General features: G+C 37.9%; 1 protein-coding gene across 1 annotated transcript in view; it reads right to left on the bottom strand.

Annotated features, from left to right (window-relative positions):
- The window catches only part of FSIP2 (fibrous sheath interacting protein 2), a 110546-nt gene extending 89435 nt beyond the window's left edge, over window positions 1–21111 (bottom strand). Inside the window, exons 1-7 of the mRNA XM_043487764.1 lie at window positions 21013–21111; window positions 20540–20665; window positions 14960–15121; window positions 14197–14286; window positions 13088–13227; window positions 9175–9316; window positions 5597–5707 (exon numbers count right to left, since the gene is read on the bottom strand). Coding sequence (XP_043343699.1) covers window positions 5597–5707; window positions 9175–9316; window positions 13088–13227; window positions 14197–14286; window positions 14960–15121; window positions 20540–20665; window positions 21013–21111 — 870 coding nt within the window. The remainder of the gene's footprint in view (window positions 1–5596; window positions 5708–9174; window positions 9317–13087; window positions 13228–14196; window positions 14287–14959; window positions 15122–20539; window positions 20666–21012) is intronic.
- Window positions 21112–22776: the final 1665 nt, after the last annotated feature.

Raw genomic sequence — 22776 nt, 5'->3', positions numbered from 1 at the left:
AATTCAAAATGGATTAAGGATTTAAATGTTTAAGATTCCAAACCAAAAAACTCCTAGAAAAAACAGGTATTATAATCTTTGACATAAATTTTAGCATTATTATTACTATTCTGATCTGGCTTTTCAGGCAAAAAAAAAAAAAGCAAAAATAGACAAATGAGACTGCAAAAAACTAAAACTTTTTTGGACACATAGATTCTTGGCAAAACAGAAAGGCAGTTTACTGAGTGAGAGAAGATATTTGTAAATGATATACCCAATAAAAGGTTAGTATCCAAAATATAAAACAGAATCATATAACTTATCAAAAACAAATAAACAACACAACCAAAAATGGGCAGAGGACTTGAATGGACATTTTTCTAAAAAACATACTGATGACCAAAAAATACATGAAAAGATGCTCAACTTCACTAATCTTCAGGGAAATGCAAATCAAAATCACAATGAGTACCACCACACCTCTGCCAAAATGGCTATCATTAAAAACACAACTAATAACAAATGGTAAGGATGTGGAGAGTAAAAAATTGGCTTAAAGTTCAAAATTCAGAAAACTAAGATCATGGCATCTGGTTCCATCACTTCATGGGAAATAGATGGGGAGACAGTGGCTGACTTTATTTTTCCGGGCTCTAAAATCACTGCAGATGGTGACTGCAGCCATGAAATTAAAAGACACTTACTCCTTGGAAGAAAAGCAATGACCAACTTAGACAGCATATTAAAAAGCAGAGACATTACTTTGTCAACAAAGGTCTGTCTAGTCAAGGCTGTGGTTTATCCAGTGGTCATGTATGGATGTGATAGTTGGACTATAAAGAAAGCTGAGTGCCAAAGAATTGATGCTTTTGAACTGTGGTATTGGAGATGACTCTTGAGAGTCCCCTGGACTGGAAGGAGATCTAACTAGTCCATCCTAAAGGAAATCAGTCCTGAATATTCATTGGAAGGACTGATGTTGAAGGTGAAATTCCAATACTTTGGCCACCTGATGAGAAGAGCTGACTCATTTGAAAAGACCCTGATGCTGGGAAAGATTGAGGGCAGGAAGAGAAGGGGACGGCAGAGGATGAGATGGTTGGATGGCATCACTGACTCAATGGACATGAGTTTGGGTAGACTCTGGGGTTGGTGATGGACAGCAAGGCCTGGAATGCTGCGGTCCATGGGGTCACACAGAGTTGGACATGACTGAGCAACTGAACTGAACTGAACTGAAGGATGTGGAGAAAAGGGAACCCTCAAGGCACTGTTGTCTGGATTATAAATTATAAGCTGGTAGCAGCCACTACAGAAAACAGTATGTAAAATCCTAAAAAATTTTAAAATAGAGCTACCATATGATCCAGCAATTTCACTTCTGGATATTTAATCAAAGGAAATACAAACACTAATACAAAAGATGCAGGCACTCAAGTGTTCACTGCAGTAGTATTAACAGTAGCCAAGAAAAGGAAGCAATCTAAGTGTTCATCCATAGTCAAATGGATAACTAAGATGTGGTCACACACAATGGAATATTATTTAGCCATTAAAAATATTCAATCTTGCCATTTGTGACAGCATGGACAATCTGAAAGATATTATGCTAAGTGAAATAATTCAAGTTAGACAAATGTGACATAATATCAAATGTAGAACCTAAAAAATAAAACTAACAAATTCAGATACAGACAACAAGAAACATGTGGTTTCCAGGAGTTTGGTGGGAAGCGGATGTAGGGATGTAGGGTATTAAGAAGTACAAATCTCAAGTTATCTAATGAATTAAAGGGACAAAATATACAGCATCTGGAATACAGTCAATAATATAAATCAGCTTGTATAACAAAGTTTACCAGACATATTGTGGTGATCATTTTACAATGTATGGGTGTGTCAAATCATTATATAATACACCTGAAGCTAACATAATACTGTACACTGACTATATTTCAATTAAAGTACTACAAAATGAAAAACATCATTAAGGTCTGGTGCAATGTCAAGCAGTCTAATATCTCTGTAGAGAGGCAAGACAGGACAAAATAAATATTTGACAATAATGTCCATTATGATTTCTTCTAATAAACATTATACTGGAGGTTCTAGTCAATGCAATCAGGCAAGAAAAGGAACTAAAAAAGCATCCATGTTTAATGAGCACCAAGATCATTTGTAGCACCATGATCATTTATGTAGAACATCAGTTGGCACCTACAATAAAACTACTAGAGCTAGTAAGTGTTTTTATCCATATAAGATGAATATTAAAAATTGCTTTCCTATATCCTAACAAAATAATTGGAATTTAAAATTAAAAATACAAATTATAATACATTAAATTATGAAATATATAGGAATAAATCTAGCAAAAGATGTCTAAAAGCTGTACACTTCTAATTATATAAGAAAAATTAAGAAGACATAAATAAATAGAGGTATTTGGTTCATGAGTTGGAAGATCCGATATATTGAAGAAATCAATTCTGCCCAAAATGACCTATACAGTCAATACAATTCCCATCAAACTCTCAGCAAACTTTCCTGGCAAACACTGACAAGATGGTTTTAAAATATATATATAAATATAAATGTAAATATAGATTAAACAAAACAACTCTGAAACAGAAAAACAAATTTGGAATACTGAAATTACTGATTTAAAGAATTATTAAATGTATAATCAAGATAAGACAAATAGGTCAAAAAACAGAAAAAAGGAGTAAAGTTAGACTAATGAAACTCATTTTTGACAAAGAAGCTAAGATAAATCTCTTATGTTAAAAGTTTTTGATAACTCTGAAAAACACACATAATTTGAGTAAAAATATAGGTAATGTCAAATCTAAAAGAAAAGAATATAGATTATACTAAGAAACACATAAAAATGAATTGAAAAGCTTTTATATTAAAACATAATTCAAAAAGACAATTTGGAATAGCTGCACTGCAATTCAAAAAGCCAATTTAGAATAACTGCACTGGAAATACCAACAATTCAAACTGCTCTGCCATTAAGATGCCCCAAGCAGCCTGTGGTATTACCATGCCTACCATCAGCGGTCATGTTTGATGGGTACGCCCAGTGCCAGAATTTGATTGAGACTAAAGCTTATGGAGACACAGTAAATGTCATCAGGTGAAAATTAAGAGGAAACCTGGGGCATTCTATTGCTACACCTAAAAGAATGAAATTTGAATATTCACTAACACCATACACAAACATAAACGCAAAATGGATCAAAGACCTAAATATAAAGCCAGATGTTATAAGACTCTTAAGAGGAAAATATAGTCAGAACACTCTTTGACATAAATCACAACTATATCTTTTTCTTGATCCACCTCCTAGAGTAATGAAAAGAAAAATGAAAAAAAAAAAAAAGACAAGAAAACAAACAGGACCTAATTAAATTTAAAAGCTTCTGCACAGCAAAAGAAACCATAAACAAAAAGGGAGAATAAATTTGCAAATGAGACAGAAAAGGAATTAGTCTCCAAAATTTACAAACAGTCCCTTCAGCTCAGTTAGAAAAACACACAGCCCAATCAAAAATAAGCAGAAGGTCTAAACAGACATTTCTCCAAAGACCCACAGATGGCCAAAAAGCATAGCAGTGTAGTTCTATTTTTAGTTTTTTAAGGAATCTCCATACTATTCCCCATAGTAGTTGCACCATTACATTGCCATAACAGTGTAGAAGGGTTCCCTTTTCTTCTCCACACCTTCTCCAGCATTGATTGTTTGTAAACTTTTTGATGATGACCATTCTGACCAGTATGAGGTGATATCACATTGTAGTTTTGATTTGCATTTCTCTGATAATTAGTGGAGAATAATATGGAGATTCCTTAAAAAACTAAAAACAGAACTACTATGTAAGACCTAGTAACCCCCACTCCTGGCCAAGTATCTAGAGAAAACTATAGTCCAAAAGGATACACACTCTCCAGTGTTCATTGCAGCATTCACAACAGCCAAAACATGGAAGCAATTCAAATGTCCGTTGATAGAGGAATGGATAAAGATGTGGTACATATATACAACAGAAAATTACTCAGCCATAAAAAATGAAATAATGCCATTTGTAGCAACACAGATGACCTGGATAGAGATGATCATACTAAGTCAGACAGAAAAGACAAAATATTTTATGATATCACTCATATGTAGGATACAATTAAAAAAAAAAAAAACAAATGAAATTATTCACAAAACAGAAACAGACTTACAGATATGGAAAACAAACTTATGGTTACAAAAGAGGAAATGTGAGGGGGTGGAGGAATAAATCAGAAGCTTGTGATAACACACACAAAACACTACTATATACATGATAGATAACCAACAAGGACCTATTGTATAGCACCGTAAACTCTACTCAATATTCTGTGATGACCTACATGAGAAAAGAATCTAAAATGGAATGAATCCCTTTTCTCTACACCTGAACCTAACTCAACGCTGTAAATCAATTAGTGCTGTGCTTAGTCGCTCAGCCGGGTCTGACTCTGTGACCTCACAGACTGTAGCCCACCCTGTCCATGAGGATTCTCCAGGCAAGAATACTGGAGTGAGCTGCCATGCTCTCCTCCAGGGGATCTTCCCAACCTAGGGATTGAACTCAGATCTCCGGCACTGCATTCCAATAAAAAAGTGGTGAAAAATTAAATAGAAAATAATAATTATAGTAAATTCAAGTAAGCTGAGATTGCCATATGAAAAACGAGTCACTGACAATACTAAAATGTACATGTAATAAGTCTATAGGGCTTCCCTAGAGGTCGCAAAAGAGTTGGACATGACTTAGCAACTAAACAACAACAACAGAATGGTAGAATAAAAGATTAATATATTTCAATTTCAATATTTAAAAAATTATATAGCAGTATATATCAGTATAACCAAACTACGTAAATCTTACACTAACACATAGGTTTGTCGACAAGAAATTACCTAAAATAATTATTTAGATTATTTTAGATAACATTTATTGACATAGAGTTGTCAATGTTATTTTGTTAATAAAAAAGCAATCTACAAAAGAATCTGTAAGGAATAACAACATGAATGTATGTATTCATTCAAATACATAAACATTCATAGAAGTATTACACAATGTGTAAGAATACAGTTCTGTGTGTATGTATACCAATAAATAAATATGGTGGTGATGGAATTACAAATGAATTTTATTTCTCTTTATACTGATTTACTCTAAATCATAAAATATTATTATTTAAAGTTCAAAACAAGTATTCTGAAAAGATTAACTGGTGGGGAAAAACTGAGAACTTGTTTCAAAATTCTAATTCTAATAAAAAATCAGTTATATAAATTTTTTCTATAGGAATTACAAGTGTAGTTTATGGTGTGAGATAAAGTCAAAAGCAGCTTTATCAAATAATAGGGAAGTACTTTTTATATTACAGTTACAATATAATATGACCAAAATACAATAAAAATTTTTATAACTTTTACTTTGTATAATACAAATCATTTGGGGTAACTGTTCTATTGCCATCTCACAAAGTGAACTACATTCAAAAATCAAAACTATCAAAAGTACATCCTCAATCAGCCCCAACCAGAGGTTAAATCTCACCCTACCTTCTTGTCAGTCTCTTCCCTGCTTTTACGCCGTTGTTCCTCTATCCTAGCTTCTCTTTTAACATCTTCTCCAATCCTTGTCAGAAGTAACATCTCTTTTGTCTTCCATTCCTAAAGAGCATCATGTTACCATATTCAGTATGCATACACAATTAACCTCTGTATTTTATCCACTACCAACAAACAAGTTACTCAGAACAAGTCAAGAGCCTAACAGAAATAAGACCAAGCATAAGTATTAGGTTGGTGAAAAAGTAATGCAATTCTGTGAGTTTTAAATCATTAAAAATAGGCTTACGCACATCTTTATTAATCAAAATAGGCACTGTTACAATCAACACATTTTTGCCACTGAGAAATAAGTTTGTTTATTCCTGTAGCATAAAAATCTGTGCTTCGTGCTTTGAGATTCATTTAACTCTTAGACAGTATTTTCTGCTTCCTGCTGATTGTGAACAACAAGCAAAACGTTGTTGAGATGCCTGAAGAAGTGGTAGTCAGTTGGTGAGAGGTCAGGTGAATATGGTAGATGAGGCAAAATTTCAAAGCCCAATTTGTTCAACTTTTGAAGCACTAGTTGTACGATGTGTGGTTGGGCATTGTAAGGAGAAGTGGACACATTTTCATGACCAGTGCCAGCTGCAGGCATTGCAGTTTTCGGAGCATCTCATTGATTTGCTGAGCATACTTCTCAGATGTAATGGTTTTGATGGGGATGCAGAAAGCTATAGTGGGTTAAGCTGATAGCAGATGACCAAATAGTGACCATGACATTTTATTGGTGCAAGTTTGCTTTGGGAAGTATTTTGGAGCTTTGTCTTGGTCCGACAACTGAGCTAGTCATTTCATTGCCAGTTGTCACATAAAATCGACTTTTCGCCACACATCACAATTTGATTGAGAAATGGTTCATTGTTGTTGTGTAGAATAAGATGACACTTCAAAGATTTTTTAATTTGCAGTTAGCTCATTAGGTATCCACTTAACAAGCTTTATTCACCTTTCCAATTTGCTTCAAAAGCTGAATGACCATAGAATAGTCAAAGTTCAGTTCTTCTGCAACTTCTCATGTAGTTCTCTTTAAGATCAGCTTCGATGGAAGATCAGCTTTGATGATCTTCTCAATTGGTTGCTGTCAACTTCCGATGGCCGGTCATTGTTGCTCATCATCTTCAAGGCTCTTATCTCCTTTGCAAAACTTGAACAGCCACTGCGCTACAGGTTCATTTGCAGTTCCTGGGCCAAATGCATCGTTGATGTTGTGAGTTGTCTCCACTGCTTTATGACCATTTTGAAACTGAATAACAAAAGTGCTCAAATTTGCTTTTTGCCTAACATCATTTCTGTTTGCTGCTGTTCAGTCGCCAAGTCATGTCTGACTCTTTGCAACCCCATAGACTGCAGCATGTTAGGTTTCCCTGTCCTTCACCATCTCTCAGAGTTTGCCCATGATCATGTATATTGCATTGGTGATGCCATAAACCATCTCATCCCCTGTCACCTTCTTCTGCCAACAATCTTTCTCAGCATCAGTGTTTTCCAATGAGTCAGCTGTTTGAATCAGGTGGCCAAAGTATTGAAGCTTCAGTGTCAGTCATTCTAATGAATACTCAGGGTTGATTTCCTTTAAGATTGATTGGTTTTATCTCCTTCCTGTCCAAGGGACTCTCAAGAGTCACCCCCAGCACTAGAGTTTGAAGGCATTAATTCCTCAGCAGTCTCCCTTCTTTATTGTCCAGCTCTCACAACTGTACTTGACTACTGGAAAGGCCATAGCCTTAACCATATGGACCTTTGTTGGCAAAGGGATGGTTTTGCTTTTTAACACACTATGTTTGTCATAGCTTTCCTACCAAGAAGCAGTTCAGTCAATTTAGTCATTCAGTTGAGTCCAACTCTTTGTGACCAAATGGACTACAGTATGACAGGCTTCTCTGTTCATCACCAACTCCTGAAGCTTGCTCAAACTCATGTCTATACAGTTGATGATGCCATCCAATCATCTCATCCTCTGTTGTCCCCTTCCTCTCTTGCCTTCGATCTTGTCCAGCATCAGGGTCTTTTCCAATGAGTCAATACTTTGCATCAGGTGGCCAAAGTATTGGGAATTCAGCTTCAGCATCAGTCCTTCCAATGAATATTCAGCTGTCTATCATGCTTTCCTTTAGGATTGACTGATTTCCTTTAGGATTGACTGGTTTGAACTCCCTACAGTCCAAGGGACTCTCAAGAGTCTTCTCCAACACCACTGGTTCAAAAGCATCAATTCTGTGCTCAGTTTTCTTTATAGTCCAACTCTCACATCCATACATGACTACTGGAAAAACCATAGCTTTGACTAAACAGACCTTTGTTGGCAAAGTAATGTCTCTGCTTTTTAATATGCTGTCTAGGTTGGTCCTAGTTTTTCTTCCAAGGAGCAAGCATCTTTTAATTTCATGGCTGCAGTCACCATCTTCAGTGATTTTGGAGCCCTCCCCCCAAAAAGTCTGTCACTATTTCCACTGTTTCCCCATCTATTTTCTATGAAGTGCTGGGACCAGATGCCATGATCTTAGTTTTCTGAATGTTGAGCTTTAAGCCAACTTTTTCACTCTGCTCTTTCACTTTCATCAAGAGGCTCTTCAGTTCTTCGCTTTCTGCCATAAGGGTGGTGTCATCTGCATATCTGAGGTTATTGATATTTCTCCCAGCAATCTTGATTCCAGCTTGTGCTTCTCCCAGCCCAGCGTTTCTCATGATGTACTCTGCATATAAGTTAAATAAGCAGGGTGACAATATATACACTTGACGTACGCCTTGCCCTATTTGGAACCACCAAATTCTCTGTGATCCAGCAAATGTTGACGATTTGATCTCTAGTTCTTCGGCCTTTCCTAAACCCAGTTTGAACATCTGGAAGTTCTCGGCTCACGTAATGCTGAAGCCTGGCTTGCGGGAATTTGAGCAGAGCCTTACTAGCATGAGTGCAACTGTCTGGTGATTTGAACATTCTTTAGTACCGCGCTTCTTGGGAATTGGGATTAGGATTGACCTCTTCCAGTCATTTCCCTAGTCTAAAATAAATACACAACAAGTAATAAGTCATTAGCAAAAAACATGAAGAAATGTACATTAAAATGATATATAACATAACCACATTTACTTAAGAATGCATTCCAATATCAAATAGCAACATTTAGCAATGCAAAATTGCAATTACTTTTGCACTAACCTAATAAAATCATTCATTGGCTCTAGAATGGGCTTTCTTTACTGTACTCCTATTAGGAATGCATGGGTATTTAAATCTAAATTTAAAATGTTTTCTTCTCCACACTGAGGGCTATAATGGAGTAGAACAGTATCTAGTAACTTTCTCCATCATCACTTTAAGAGCAGATACTGGCTCATATACATAGTGTGTGGTGTCATCCTTACTTTCTGTAACAACTTCTGATTACAGCTGTGGAGAAAGATCATGTGGGTAAAATGTTTAGACCTGACATTACCTGAAGAAGCATGATGGACAGCTCAATTTATTTACAAATGAACAACTGTACACAATTTTTCTCTATTTTAAATTTGCTGTCTCTCACCTCTTCAATTTTTCCACGAAGACTAAGTTTTCTTCTTGCATGTTCTCGCAGTCGTCTTTCTTCTCTATCCATTTGGAGTAGGCGTTGCTCTTCAGCTGTGTGCTCAAGATGTTCTAACTCCCTCCTTATCATATCCAGATATCTAAGTAAAAGCAAATGTAAGTCACGGTGAACTAGGAATTTTGCTTACAATGACATCATCTGCTTTGATATTCCAAAACTACTACTTGTTTGGTTTATTTCTTGAGCTTATATATAATATTATATATAATATTTTATATAATATTATATATATAAGTATCTGTTATTGTAGCCAAGAAAAGGATAAATGTGGGGCATATTATTAAAAACATTTTGTATAGTACATATTCACAATAGGTTTAGGAATATGTATTTGCAAAGAAGGTTGAAATAACTGAAACACTGACTTCAAATTTGGAAAAACGATTTGAATTTTCTAAGAAAAGATGTATGGTGATTCTCTTGTAATTTAAAAGGCCTTGAACACATCTTCCATGTATAGTCTCAGTCTCTGGTATATCTCTGTGTTACAAAATTACCATGGAACATAGCAGTTAGGAAATGCAGCTTAACTCCACATCTTAATGAGGGAGGAGGGAAAAAAATTAAATATATTTTCACTTCCTAAGCAATGGTCTTGACCATGGAAAGGTAATGACTGAACATGAATAGATGGCATCTAAAGAGCTTGCCCCTTCATGGATCACTGCCTTGTCATGATGGAGGGGCTTGCATAACTCAATGAAGCTATGAGCCATGCCATGTAGGGCTATTTAAAATGGACATATCACAGTGGAGAGTTCTGACAAAACGTGATCTACTGGAGGAGGCAATGGCAAACCACTCCAGTATACTAGCCATGAGAACCCCAAGAACTGTATAAAACGGCCAAAAAACATGACACCAAAACATGAGCTCCCCAGGTTGGAAGGTGACCAATATGCTCCTGGGGAAGAGTGGAGGACAACTACAAGTTTGGCTTTGGAGTACAAAATGAAGCAGAGCAAAGGCTAACAGAATTCTGCCAAGAGAACACACTGGTCATAGCAAACACCCTTTTTTTTTAAACAACATAAAATGACCTTACACATGGACATTACCAATGGTCAATACTGAAATCAGATTGATTACATTCTTTGGAGCTGAAAATGAAAAAGCTGTATTCAATCAGCAAAAACAAGAACTGGAGCTGACTGTGGCTCAGATCATCAGTTCTTCATAGCAAAATTCAGGATTAAATAAAGTGGGGGAAACAACTAGGCCAGTCGGGAACAACTTAAATTACATCCCCTATGAATATACAGTGGAGTTGATGAATAGATTCAAGAGATTAGATCTAGCAACTAGAGTTCCTGAAGAACTAGGGACAGAGGTCTGTAATATAGTACAGAAAGCAGTGAACAAAACCATGCCAAGGAAAAGAAATGCAAGAAGGCAAAGTGTTTGTCTGAGAAGGCTTTACACATAGCTGAGGAAAGAAAAGAAGCAAAAAGCAAGGGAGAAATGAAAAGGTACACCCCATTAAATGCAGTGTACCAGAGAATAGCAAGGAAAGACAAGAAGGCATTCTTCAAAGAACAATGCAAAGAAATAGAAGATAACAACAGAAAGGGTAAGACTAGAAGATCTCTTCAAGAAAACTGGAAATATCAAAGGAACATTTCATCCAAAGATGGGCACAAAAAAGGACAGAAACAGTAAAGACATAACAGAAGCAGAAGAGATCAGGAAGAGATGGAAAGAATACACAGAACTGTACAAAAAAAGATCTTAATGACCCAGATAACCGCAATGGTGCAGTCTTTCACTCAGAATCAGATAATCTGGAGTGTGAAGTCAAGTCAGCCTTAGAAAGCACTGCTGCCAATAAAGCTAGTGAAGGTGATGGAATTCTAGCAAAGCTTTTTAAAATCCTGAAAGATTACGCTATTAAAGTGCTGCACTCTTTAGGTCAACAAATTTGGAAAACCCAGCAGTAGCCCCAGGACTAGAAAGGGTCAATCCTCCTCCCAATTGCCAAGAAAGGAAGTACTAAAGAATGTTCAAACCACCAGACAATTGCACACATCTCCCATGCTACTAAGGTTATGCTCAAAATCCTCCAAGCTAGGCTTCAACATTACACGAACCGAGGAACTTCCAGATGTTCAAACTTGGTTTAGAAAAGGCAAGAAGAACCAGAGATCAAATTGCCAACATTTGCTGAATTATAGGGAAAGCAAGGGAATTCCAGAAAAAACAAAAAACAAACAACAAACATCTACCTCTGTTTCCTGACTATGCTAAAGCCTTTACCTGTGTAGATCATAACAAAACTGTTGAAAACTCTTAAAGAGATGGAAATACAAAGACCATTTTAACCTGCCTCCTGAGGAACCTGTATGCAGGTCAAGAAGCAACAGTTAGAACCCTGTAGCACAGCTGACTGGTTCAGGACTGAGAAAGGAGTATGACAGGCTGTTTATTGTCACCCTGTGCATATCATGAGAAACACCAGGCTGGATGAGTTACAAGCTGGAACCAAGGTTTCTGGGAGACTTCCCAGTGTACCAGGCCCGAGTACTTGTTTTTGGAAAAAAAATAAATTTTCTAGGAGAAATATCAACCTCTGATATGCAGATAATACTACTCTAATGGCAGAAAGCAAAGAGGAACTAAAGAGCCTCTTGATGAGGGTGAAGGAGAAGAGCAAAAAAGCCAACTTAAAACTCAATATTAATAAAACTAAGATTCTGGCATCTGGTCCCATTACTTCATGGCAAATAGAAGATGAAAAGGTAGAACAGTGATAGAGTTCCTTTTCCTGGGCTCTAAAATCACTACTGATGGTGACTGCAACCATGAAATTAGAAGATGATTACTTCTTGGCAAGAAAGCTGTGAAAGACCTAGACAGTGTGTTAAAAAGCAAAAACATCCCTTTGCCAACAAAGGCCCATATAGTCAAGGCTACAGTCTTTCCAATAGTCACGTACAGATGTTAGAACTGGACAATATACAAGGCAGAGTGCTGAAGAATTGAATCTTTCGAAATGTGATGCTGGAAGAGACTCTTGAGAGTCTCTTGGAAATCAAGAAGATCAAACCAGTCAATCTTAAAGGAAGTAAGCCCTGAATATTCATTAGAATGAGTGATGCTGAAGCTCGATTATATTGGCCACCTGATTCAAACAGCTGACTCATTGGAAAAGACCCTGATGCTAGGAAAGATTGTTGGCAGGAGGAGAAGACGGCGACAGAGGATAACACTGTTGGATGGCATTACCAATGCAAAGGACATGAACTTGGGCAAACTCCAGGAGATGGTGAAGGACAGGGAAGCCTGGCATGCTGCAGTCCACGGGGTCATGAAGAGTCGGACATGACTTGGCAACTGAACAACCACAACAACAACAAAGAGCTTGCAGTTTTTTTAAGCAATCACACGTTTTATCAGTATTAAAGCTATATCTAACCTCCTTTTTTGAATTTGCATTAATTTACTCAAACAATGCTGCCAGTTCTTAAAGATGACTCAATAAAAAACTATTAAAAGCATAAGCTAAAGATACTTTCCCTCCATTTCCGACTATAGAATGGATTTTGGATTTGATTATTCAGTTAACAGCTCGGATTACCTCCTGGACTCCCAGAAACTGTATCTTCTCTAGCAGAAATTCATGATTATAGCCTTGGTACCAGAGTTCCCAATTCCCGGACCTTTTAGTCTCCCTTCCTCTCCATACTGAAATAGTGAAGTTAAATAGCATCCCGTACTTTAAAAAAAATCCTAGCTTCAATTATTTCTAGCATTTTGTAACTTATATATACAATATATAAGTTATATATATATATATACAATATATATACAATATACAATATATACATAAAATATGCATTAACTTCAATCTCACCTGTGCCTTATTAATCGTTCTTGGTCCTTACTAGACGGGGCGCCTTCCTCTAACAACCAATTTTGGAACTGTGTAACATCAGAACGTCCAGGTATTTGACTGTCTTCCTGTAGTTTATTTACTTGTTTTGCAAGCATTTTCTATTAAAAAAAGCGTATGTGTAACATATCTATATATATGTATATATAGACGTGTGTATATATGTATATACAATTTTTTAACATTTCCCAGAAATAAAAATGCCTTTTGATCTGCTTTTTTTATATTTAATGTTTAGTGAAATTCCCATACTTTGTAAATAACTAATTCCGTTTAACTGCATTTAAATCTATTTTGAATCCACTGTAGATAAGGACAATTGAATCAAAATCAAGATTTCTGTTTCTGAAAATTAAAAAAAAAATTCAGCTTATTTTTCTATCCATTCTAAAGAAATTAATTTAAAAGAAAAAGGAACAAGCAGAGGAGAAACTCCCAGCACAGAGGAGGAAATGAGGGGAAATAGAGAACACTTAAAAGTTAGGGGAATCATCTTCATTTCTATACAACTCTTGACCTTAGAACATAAATCTGTAAAACACACATATGTGCAGCTTTTTCATTTTTATCCAACTCGTGACTCTAAAGTCTGAATTCACTTACACATACATGGGCAGAGGCTCACATGTTTTAGTGGATGAACACAGCCACACATGTGTACAAACATACAGTGTACATGTTCTTGCATTTTTAGGATGTTATAACTATTCATACTTTTCCTCTCCTGTTACTTAACTTGTTTTGGTTTCCAGCCTAAGAATCTTGCTGCCACAACAGACTCTTCCAATTGGTCCCAAATCAGGTAGATGGGGCATATCCTAGTAACAATTTAATTAGTAAATTTTGCCAGCTACCACTGGCATATTAATAGGTGACCTGGTCCCTTTCCCTTTCTTGGCCCAAAATAGCAACCTCAAAATATTACCTTCTTCTGCTCTAAATTTTTACTTGGAGAAATTATTTAGGTGACCAAAATTAAAGGTAGAATATTATAAGAAAATACTCTGCCCACAAGCAAACCATTGTTCCAAACCCCACGTACAGAAACCAAATTTAAATATTTAACTTACTTGTTCTCTTATATAGTTTCTTTCGAAGTCTAATTTTAAACTGGTAAGATATTGCCTGTACTTATTCAATTCCCTCAAGGTACACACAATCTAAAAAAAAACACAAAATAAAAACAAATGTATATAAATAAAAATATCTAAAAATCAAAGCAATTACTTTATAGAAGTAAAATAACACTCTGGTACCAAGTAAAAACTTGCTAACAATTTCGTAAGTAATATCTCTCTAGAATTTTTAATCAACAGGAAATTGCTATTCAAACAGCATTACTTTATTTACATGACTTATGCTATGGCAAGGAATTGAGTACATACAGTTATTAAAATAACAATGTAATAATAATGTTCAACCTCAATAAGAACAGAGTGTAGTAGGACTGTATCAGGCTGATTTTTCTAGGTTCTTATTTTGTCTTAATTTTTTAAAAAGTACATGGGACATAATCCTTGACAAGCATACAGTGCCATTAGAGACAAAGAAAACTATGATACAGTTGGGAAAATTCTTTTTATATCTTCAAACTATTTGGTAGTCATCTTTTGATATTTCAAGGAAAAAAAGTTAAAGGAAGAAGTAGTTTCACTTGGAAAATAATTACCGTCTGATTTTCTTTGACCCAAATACTGATTGATTTAATGGAATTTTCCATTAAGTATCTCTTCTGACCAAATTAAAGGTGAGCCAGGTCCCCCAGTGAGGAACAGAAGCAAGCTTTTATCAAATCTTAGAGGTTTTCAATGATTAAAGTTATCTTCAACTCACTTTATTATTGCTGGTGATGTAACCACCTTTCTTTAATCTTCTCAAGATGTCCTTACGCTTATGGTAGGCTCTTAAATGTGGATCATGGAGACTTTTGTATTGGTTTTCCAAAAGTCGACAGTAAGGATCAGTCAGGTTAAAACCGTAAGAAGGTTGAAAAAGCTGCAAACAGAGATTTAAGCATATTATAAATGTACAATTAATCAATTTCTCTTTTAAATATCAATGTATTAAAATGACCAGACTATATATAGAAAATAAAGCATGTAAGAATGTGAAGTGGGAGAAAATCAGAAAAAGAATTTGGAATGGGCAGTGTTAATTGCTTATCCCTACCTTTTTTTCTTCACTAACTGCAATTATTCTAAAACCATGCCCTCATTCAATTAATCCCCCCCATCTTTATCAGTCCCTAGCCCAAAGCTAGAAAAGGAAGGAGGAACTAAATAGAAAGCATAAAGTATAAACTTTATTTTAATGTATAAAGCCAAAACTAAGACTCTCTCTTTTCCTCTTCCCTCCTCCAGATCCAGGAACTGCATTCAAAGGATAAAGGGATAATATCAATATCATTATTGTACTTCATATTCTGACAATAAAGAAAAACAGAAAATCTTCCACAAAGTTTCACTGAAACAACTTTGACCAAAAAAAAAACAGAAGTAAAACTCAGATGTTAAAGATGATGAATAAAAGAATTATTGTATTTTGAACTCTTATCTAAGAAACCCAATGATTTCTGAGTGCTACAGTCAGGAAAAAGTTACCACTCTATATTATAAAGTTCAATATATTGAAGAAGCAATTATAAAGAATAATGCTAGGGATTGAGATTTCTCCATACATGTAAAGACCAAATACAACCTTATGAAATAGCCATTACTGTATCAAAGAAGGAAAATAACAAATAGTCATGTTAGTTTATCTGTTACTCTAGAGGAAACATGAATAATTTAAGCTCATATGTAAGTTAAAACACTACCAAGGTGAGGCACCTTAAAATCTGCCAGGGGGGATATGTCAGTACTTAGTTCATTTTTTCAAATTTTTTTCAATAGCAGGATGGTGATAATAGGTAATGGGAGAACCTCTGAAAGGGGAAAAGGAGAGGGTAGAAGTAAGTGCGGAAGTCATCTAAATGTTGTCTCTGTATCCTATATTTATACTATCCTTTAGATCGTCTTGGCCAGACAACAGAAATTTTTAGTCTAAAGTTAAAGTACTGCTTTCACTGTCTTAAGTGAAAGGCAACCGGAATGTGTGGGAGATGTGGCAAACCTGGGAGCACACCATGGCCTGTGCAGGCATGCTATTCAAATTCTGTGATCTGACACACCATGCATCTTTGCACACTGGTATCTGTCTGCAGGTACCAATTTGTGTTCAGTCTGTGTTCTGTCTGGCAGTAGCCACCTCAGTCAGATTCTGAACACTAAAGAGCCTGGCTTGGGTGGGACCCTAAAAAGAACTCCTTCATGGTAAGTTGAGGATGCTTATGTGAAAAAAGAGGGAGACTGGGGAGCTGACAGGATGCTAGGATGCCTTATCCATTTAAAAGTTCCCTTGATAAATATCTGACAATTTGCTTAATATTAGACTTTACTCTCTTCCAAGGCGTCTACGTTTTAAAGCAGAATTCCCTAATTACCAGATTCACTAAGAAAGCAAAAAAAAAAAGGAATTCCATAGGGCAATGTCATAAATTCAGTGAGACCAGAAGTGAAGTCCATATCTTTCTCTAAGGAAAACAATCAACAATCTGAGTCGTGAGTCATGAGTCAAGAAGTGGATTGTTTCTTTTAGATGTTGATATTTACCTGTCAACTTCTTTTAGATATTCAGTTCAGTTCAGTTGCTCAGTCATGTCCGACTCTTTGAGACCCTGGGGACTGCAGAATGCCAGGGTTCTCTGTCCATCACCAACTACCGGAGCTTGCTCAAACTCATGTGCATTGAGCCGATGAAGCCATCCACCCATCTTATTTTCTGTCATCCCCTTCTCCTCCTCCCTTCAATCTTTGCCAGCATCAGGGTCTTTTCCAAGGAGTCAATTCTTTGTATCAGGTGGCTAAAGTACTCAAGTTTTGGCTTCAAAATCAGTTCTTCCAGTGAATATTCAGGACTCATTTCCTTTAGGATGGACTGGTTGGATCTCCTTGCAGTCCAAGGGATTCTCAAGAGTCTTCTGCAACACCACAATTCAAAAGCATCCATTCTTCAGTGCTCAGATTTCTTTATAGTCCAACTCTCACATCCATACATGACTACTGGAAAAACCACAGCTTTGACTAGATGGGCCGTTGTCGGCAAAGTAATGCCTCTGCTTTTTAATATGCTGTCTAGGTAGGTCATAGTTTTTCTTCCAAGGAACAAGTGTCTTTTAATTTCATGGCTATAGTCACTATCCATAGTGATTTTGGAGCCCCCCGAAATAAAGTCTGTCACTGTTTCCATTGTTTCTCCATCTATTTGCCATGAAGCGACAGGACTGGATGCCATGATCTTCATTTTTTGAAAGTTGAATTTTACACTACCTTTTTCACTCTTCTCTTTCATTTTCATCAAGAGGCTCTTTAGTTCCTTTTCAATTTCTGCCTTCGGGTGGTGTCATCTGTGAATCTGAGGTTATAGATATTTCTCCCAGCATTCTTGATTCCAGCTTGTGTTTCATTCAGCCCGGCATTTCGCATGATGTACTCTGCATAGAAATCAGCCCTGACATACTCCTTTCCCTATTTGGAACCAGTCTGTTGTTCCATGTCCAATTCTAAGTGTTGCTTCTTGACCTGCATGCAGATTTCTCAGGAGGCAGGTAACATGGTCTGGTATTCCCATCTCTTTAAGAATTTTGAACAGTTTTTTATGATCTACACAGTCAGAAGCTTTGGCATAATCAGTAAAACAGAAGTAGATGCTTTTCTGGTATTCTCTTTTTCCTTCTATATCCAATGATGATGGCAATTTGATCTCTGGTTCCTCTGCCTTTTCTAGACCCAGTTTGAACATCTGGAAGATCACGGTTCACATACTGTTGGAGCCTGACTTCAAGAATTTTGAGCATTACGTTGCTAGCATGTGAGATGAGTACAACTGTGGACTGGATTGAACATTCTTTGGTACTGACCTTCTTTGGAACCTTTTCCACTCCTGTGGACACTGCAGGGTTTCCAAATTTGCTGGCATATTGAATGCAGCACTTTCACAGCATCATCTTTTAGGACTTGAAATAGCTCTGCTAGAATTCCATCACCTCCACTAGCTTTGTTTGTGGTGATGCTTCCTAAGGCCCACTTGACTTCACATTCCAGGATGTCCAGCTCTAGGTGAGTGATCACACCATCGTGGTTATCTGGGTCATGAAGATCCTTTTTGTATAGTTTCTTCTGTATATTCTTGCCACATCTTCTTAGTATCTTCCACTTCTGTTAGATCCATACCATTTCTGTCCTTTACTCTGCCTATCTTTGCATGAAATGTTCCCTTGGTATCTCTAATTTTCTTGAAGAGATCTCTGGTCTTTCCCATTCTACTGTTTACCTCTATTTCTTTGCATTGATCACTAGCTTCGACTAGACAGACCTTTGTTGGCCAAATAATGTCTCTGCTTTTAGGAATGTTGAGTTTTAAGCCATCTTTTTCACTCTCTTCTTTCACTTTCATGAAGAGTCTCTTTAGTTCTTCTTCTTTTTCTGCCATAAGGGTGGTGTCATCTGCATATCTGAGATTATTGATTTTTCTTTTTCCTCCCAGTAATCTTGATTCCAGCTTGGGCTTCCTCCAGCCCAGCATGTCTCATGATGTACTCTGCATATAAGCTAAATAAGCATGGTGACAATACACAGCCTTGATGTACTCCTTTCCCAATTTGGAACTGTCTGTTGTTCCATGTCCGGTTCTGTTGCTTCTTGACCTACATACAGATTTTTCAGGAGGCAGGTTAGGTGGTCTGGTAGTCCCATCTGTTTAAGAATTTTCCACAGTTTGTTGTGACCCATACAGGCAAAGGCATTGGCATAGTCAATAAAACAGAAATAGATATTTTTCTGGAACTCTCTTGCCTTTTTGATGATTCAGTGGATGTTGGCAATTTGATCTCTGGTTCTTCTGATGGTCTGTGTTTCTCAAAATCAACCCTGGGCTACTGATCGGTAAACAAAGAACATCTTTTATACAAACCCATTCCTTAGTGTCAGGGTAATCCTTCTGCTGTCAATTAAAACTGGCTAAAAAAAAAAAGTGTAAATATAAGGCACTACTTCATTGAGGAGATTTTACTGAAAGAAAAAGAAGGCTATCACAAAGTCAGTCTTCAGGGAAATTTTGCCTAATTATGGTTAATGAAGAATTTGAGGGAAATGAATATAATAAAAAATAGAGAATGTCTTTAAAACCTAGTTGACAACTGAATTAATATTGGACAGAGAAAATGTTAATACAGCAAATAATATATTTGAGGAAGCATTTGGAAGACAGGGCTAAGTTTATATAATAAGAGAAGTGATATAGGTTGAGCATTCTTTCATAAACCTGGTTTGTGTGGCTATGATGCAATCAAACTGTGTGTGGTATCATGTTTTCAGGTAATTTGCTCTATGCTAATAGATTTTTTTTTAAAAAAAGATATATTACATATTTTCCAAAAGCAAAGTTTCACTCTTAAGAAGTTATGTTTATTAGGCAAGGATCAAATACGGAGGGTCCTACTCATTTCTGATGACATCACAGATACTATGTCGGGCTTCCCAGTTGGCATTAGTGGTAAAGAACCTGTCTGCCAATGCAGAAAACGTAAGAGAGGTGAGTTCGATTGCTGGGTCAGGAAAATCCGCTAGAGGAGGTTATGGCAACCCACTCCAGTTTTCTTGCCTGGAGAATCCCATGGCCAGAGGGACCTGGTGGGGTACAATCCATGTAGTCGCAAAGAATCGGACAGGACTGAAACAACTTAGTATGCACGCATGGCGGTTAACTGAAAATTCTTTCCGGTAGAAATTTTTTGCCATATTGATGAAAGCAGATGGTTAAAAAGAATGCATTGCACTTCCTGCCCTGTTAATTACTGAATCAAGGAGTGGGAAGGTTTGAGGGAGGCTGTTACACTGAGGAATAAAAACATGGAACGGTTTGAGGGGCATACACACTATAACCTAGTAAGATTTAAATTATAAAATTATAGTATTGGGTCGACTTATACAAACCAAGGGCAATGCAAACTCTAAGGAAATGAATACAAATTAGGGGCTGTAACAGTTGAAAAGAAATCTTGAAAGATGGTCCAAGTTCATAGCTGGGGAGGAGAGCAAAGGATAGGATTGAACCAAGGTCTCCTGCACTGCAGGCGGATTCCATCGGATACCATCCGAGCCACCTGAGGGTTATATCTCTGTGTGGGGAAGACCCATTGGAGAAGAAAATGGCAACCCACTCCACTATTCTTGCCTGGAGAATTCCATGTACAGAGGAGCTACATGGACGGGCTACAGTCTATGAGATCACAGAGAGTTAGGCGCAACTGAGCAACTAACACTTAATTTTCAGAAAAGAACGAAGTCAATGTAAGAAAATTAAACATCACTTTACCTTCTCACTTAATGTCGTGGTATAGTATACACTACTGCTTCCCGGGATCACAGGCAGCTTGACCCCAAGAGGCAGATCCAGTAGCTGAGCCGCTCCGACCCCCGAAAATTGAGTTTTGTGCTCACCCTGTGGGATACAATTGGAGAGTTTTATCGTTCCTTTAGGTATGTTAGTTTAGGCCAACTTAACTGCTACTCCAATTCTGAGGAAGGAAGAAAGGGAAAGGTCCCGCCCTGCCAGGCAGCCTGGAAGACCTTGGCTTCCAGTTAGCAGCTCTCTAGGCAGCGCCGCGCCAGCACCCGCCCAGCCCCGCCTCCTGCGGCGGCGCTGCTTGAGGGCCTCGGAAGCTGGGCCGTTACGGGCCTCACGGAGGGCACGTGACCATTCGCGGCCCTCACCGGCCCGGCCCTCCCTCCCAGGCTGGAGGCCCGGCAGAGGGGGACACAGAGCTGACCAGCCTGGGGGCCACTCACGTCTCCGCACTGCTGGCTTTGCGTGGTCAGGCCGCTGGTGGCCGTCTTGGTGGCTGCGACGTTGGCTGCCTTGGAGCAGGCGCTGAGGTACAACTCCATAGCCGGCTTGGGCCCCTCTGCGCCCCCGCTGTCCTCCCCTCACTCCCCGTCCCTGACGTTGTCCCTCCGTCCCCACCGGACCAAATGACCAGTATCCTGCGTCCCAGAGGCCCACGCTCGCAGCGTTCCAGGCTCCGAACGTGCGGGTGCTCAACTACGCAGAACAGAGCGCCCTCCCGAGGGCGAGCCCCTCGCGTGCGCGCGCTGGCTTGGGAGCCTCAGAGCCAGGAAATTAGGGCGCGGGGCCTGGTACCTACGTGCCGAGGGCGCCATATTTCTCTAGGAAACCTACAGCCCTCAGCCACACCAAACCAAAGTCAAAACTTACAGAATTTCCCTGGCGCATTAGCTGGCTAATTTCTCCTCTTCTCCAAGAAGGTTTGGTTCTATGCAGAAAACAAACAAGAGTGATTGTGCAGCCCATTCTAGAGCCAGAGGCTTGGCAAATACACATGGCTCCCTTGTAAACTGTGACCACATCCCACCCCCATGTTTCCATAATAATCTCTTCCCAATCCACTCCAGATCCCACATAACTTACTGTCCTTCCTCCTCTTCTAGTCTCCCTCTTTCATTTCTAGCTCTCTTTTTACTTTCTTCCTGTCCCTATTGTCTGCCTCTCTTGTGTTCTCCTGTGGGCCTCTTTTTCGTCCTCTCAACCTTTCAGTGAAAATTTATCAAGTGCCTGGCTCCTTTAGGCCAGTCATCTGAGCTGGGAATTTAAGGATACAATGATGAGAAAAAAATATGGACCTTCCTTTAGGGAGCTAACTAGGCTGTGAATACTTTAAAAGCAGAGACTGTATCTGATGTTAGGAATTTGGAGTTAGCCCCTTAGATTCCTTGATCTATTCTTATCCTTTTATTTTATTTTTTTGCCATTTAATAATAGTACCTACTATTTATTAAGAATCTGCTAACTCCAGGTACTGTGCTAAACAGTTTGTGCATTAATGGTTTTAACACCCTTGTCAATTACCCCATTTTTTCAAAGATTAAAGAAGGTCAATATTAAATAGTGGCCCAAGAGACAGTTTCTTAATCATTACACTCTTCTTTTACATCTGCTTTATTTGTCTTAACGTCACACATATGCTTAGGACTTTGAAATTTGAAATCTAAACTTTGGTTATAATCCACAAGGATTTCTCACAATCAACTCAGATTCAATATATTCAAATATCAACCCACACTTTTCACCACAGGACAAAACAAAGGTGCCATTCTTCCTGCATTTCCTGGCTCAGTGACAGTACCAGTGTCTACCCAAACCAGAAGATGAGAAATCCTCCTAGATGACTTCTCCTTATGAGCTCCCTGACTCAAAACTCTCTATCTTGCTGTGCTGCTTTCTCTTCCTGACAGCCCTTCCCACTTTCTTGCTTGGATAATTTCAGTCAGCCTTTAATACTGCTTAAGTATTCTCACTTCTAGGAAGCCTTTCTGACATTTTAGTTCAGTTCAGTTGCTCAGTCATATATGACTCTTTGCGACCCCATGAACCGCAGCATGCCAGGCCTCCCTGTCCATCACAAACTCCTGGAGTCTACCCAGACCCATGTCCATCGACTCAGGGATGCCATCCAACCATCTTATCCTCTGTCGTGCCCTTCTCCTCCTGCCCTCAATCTTTCCCAGCATCAGGGTCTTTTCGAATGAGTCAGG

Source organism: Cervus canadensis, chromosome 15, assembly GCF_019320065.1.
Source record: "Cervus canadensis isolate Bull #8, Minnesota chromosome 15, ASM1932006v1, whole genome shotgun sequence".
Lineage (NCBI taxonomy): Eukaryota > Metazoa > Chordata > Mammalia > Artiodactyla > Cervidae > Cervus > Cervus canadensis.
The sequence above is the reverse complement of the archived record's forward strand: the minus strand, read 5'-3'. Positions and strand labels throughout refer to the sequence as shown.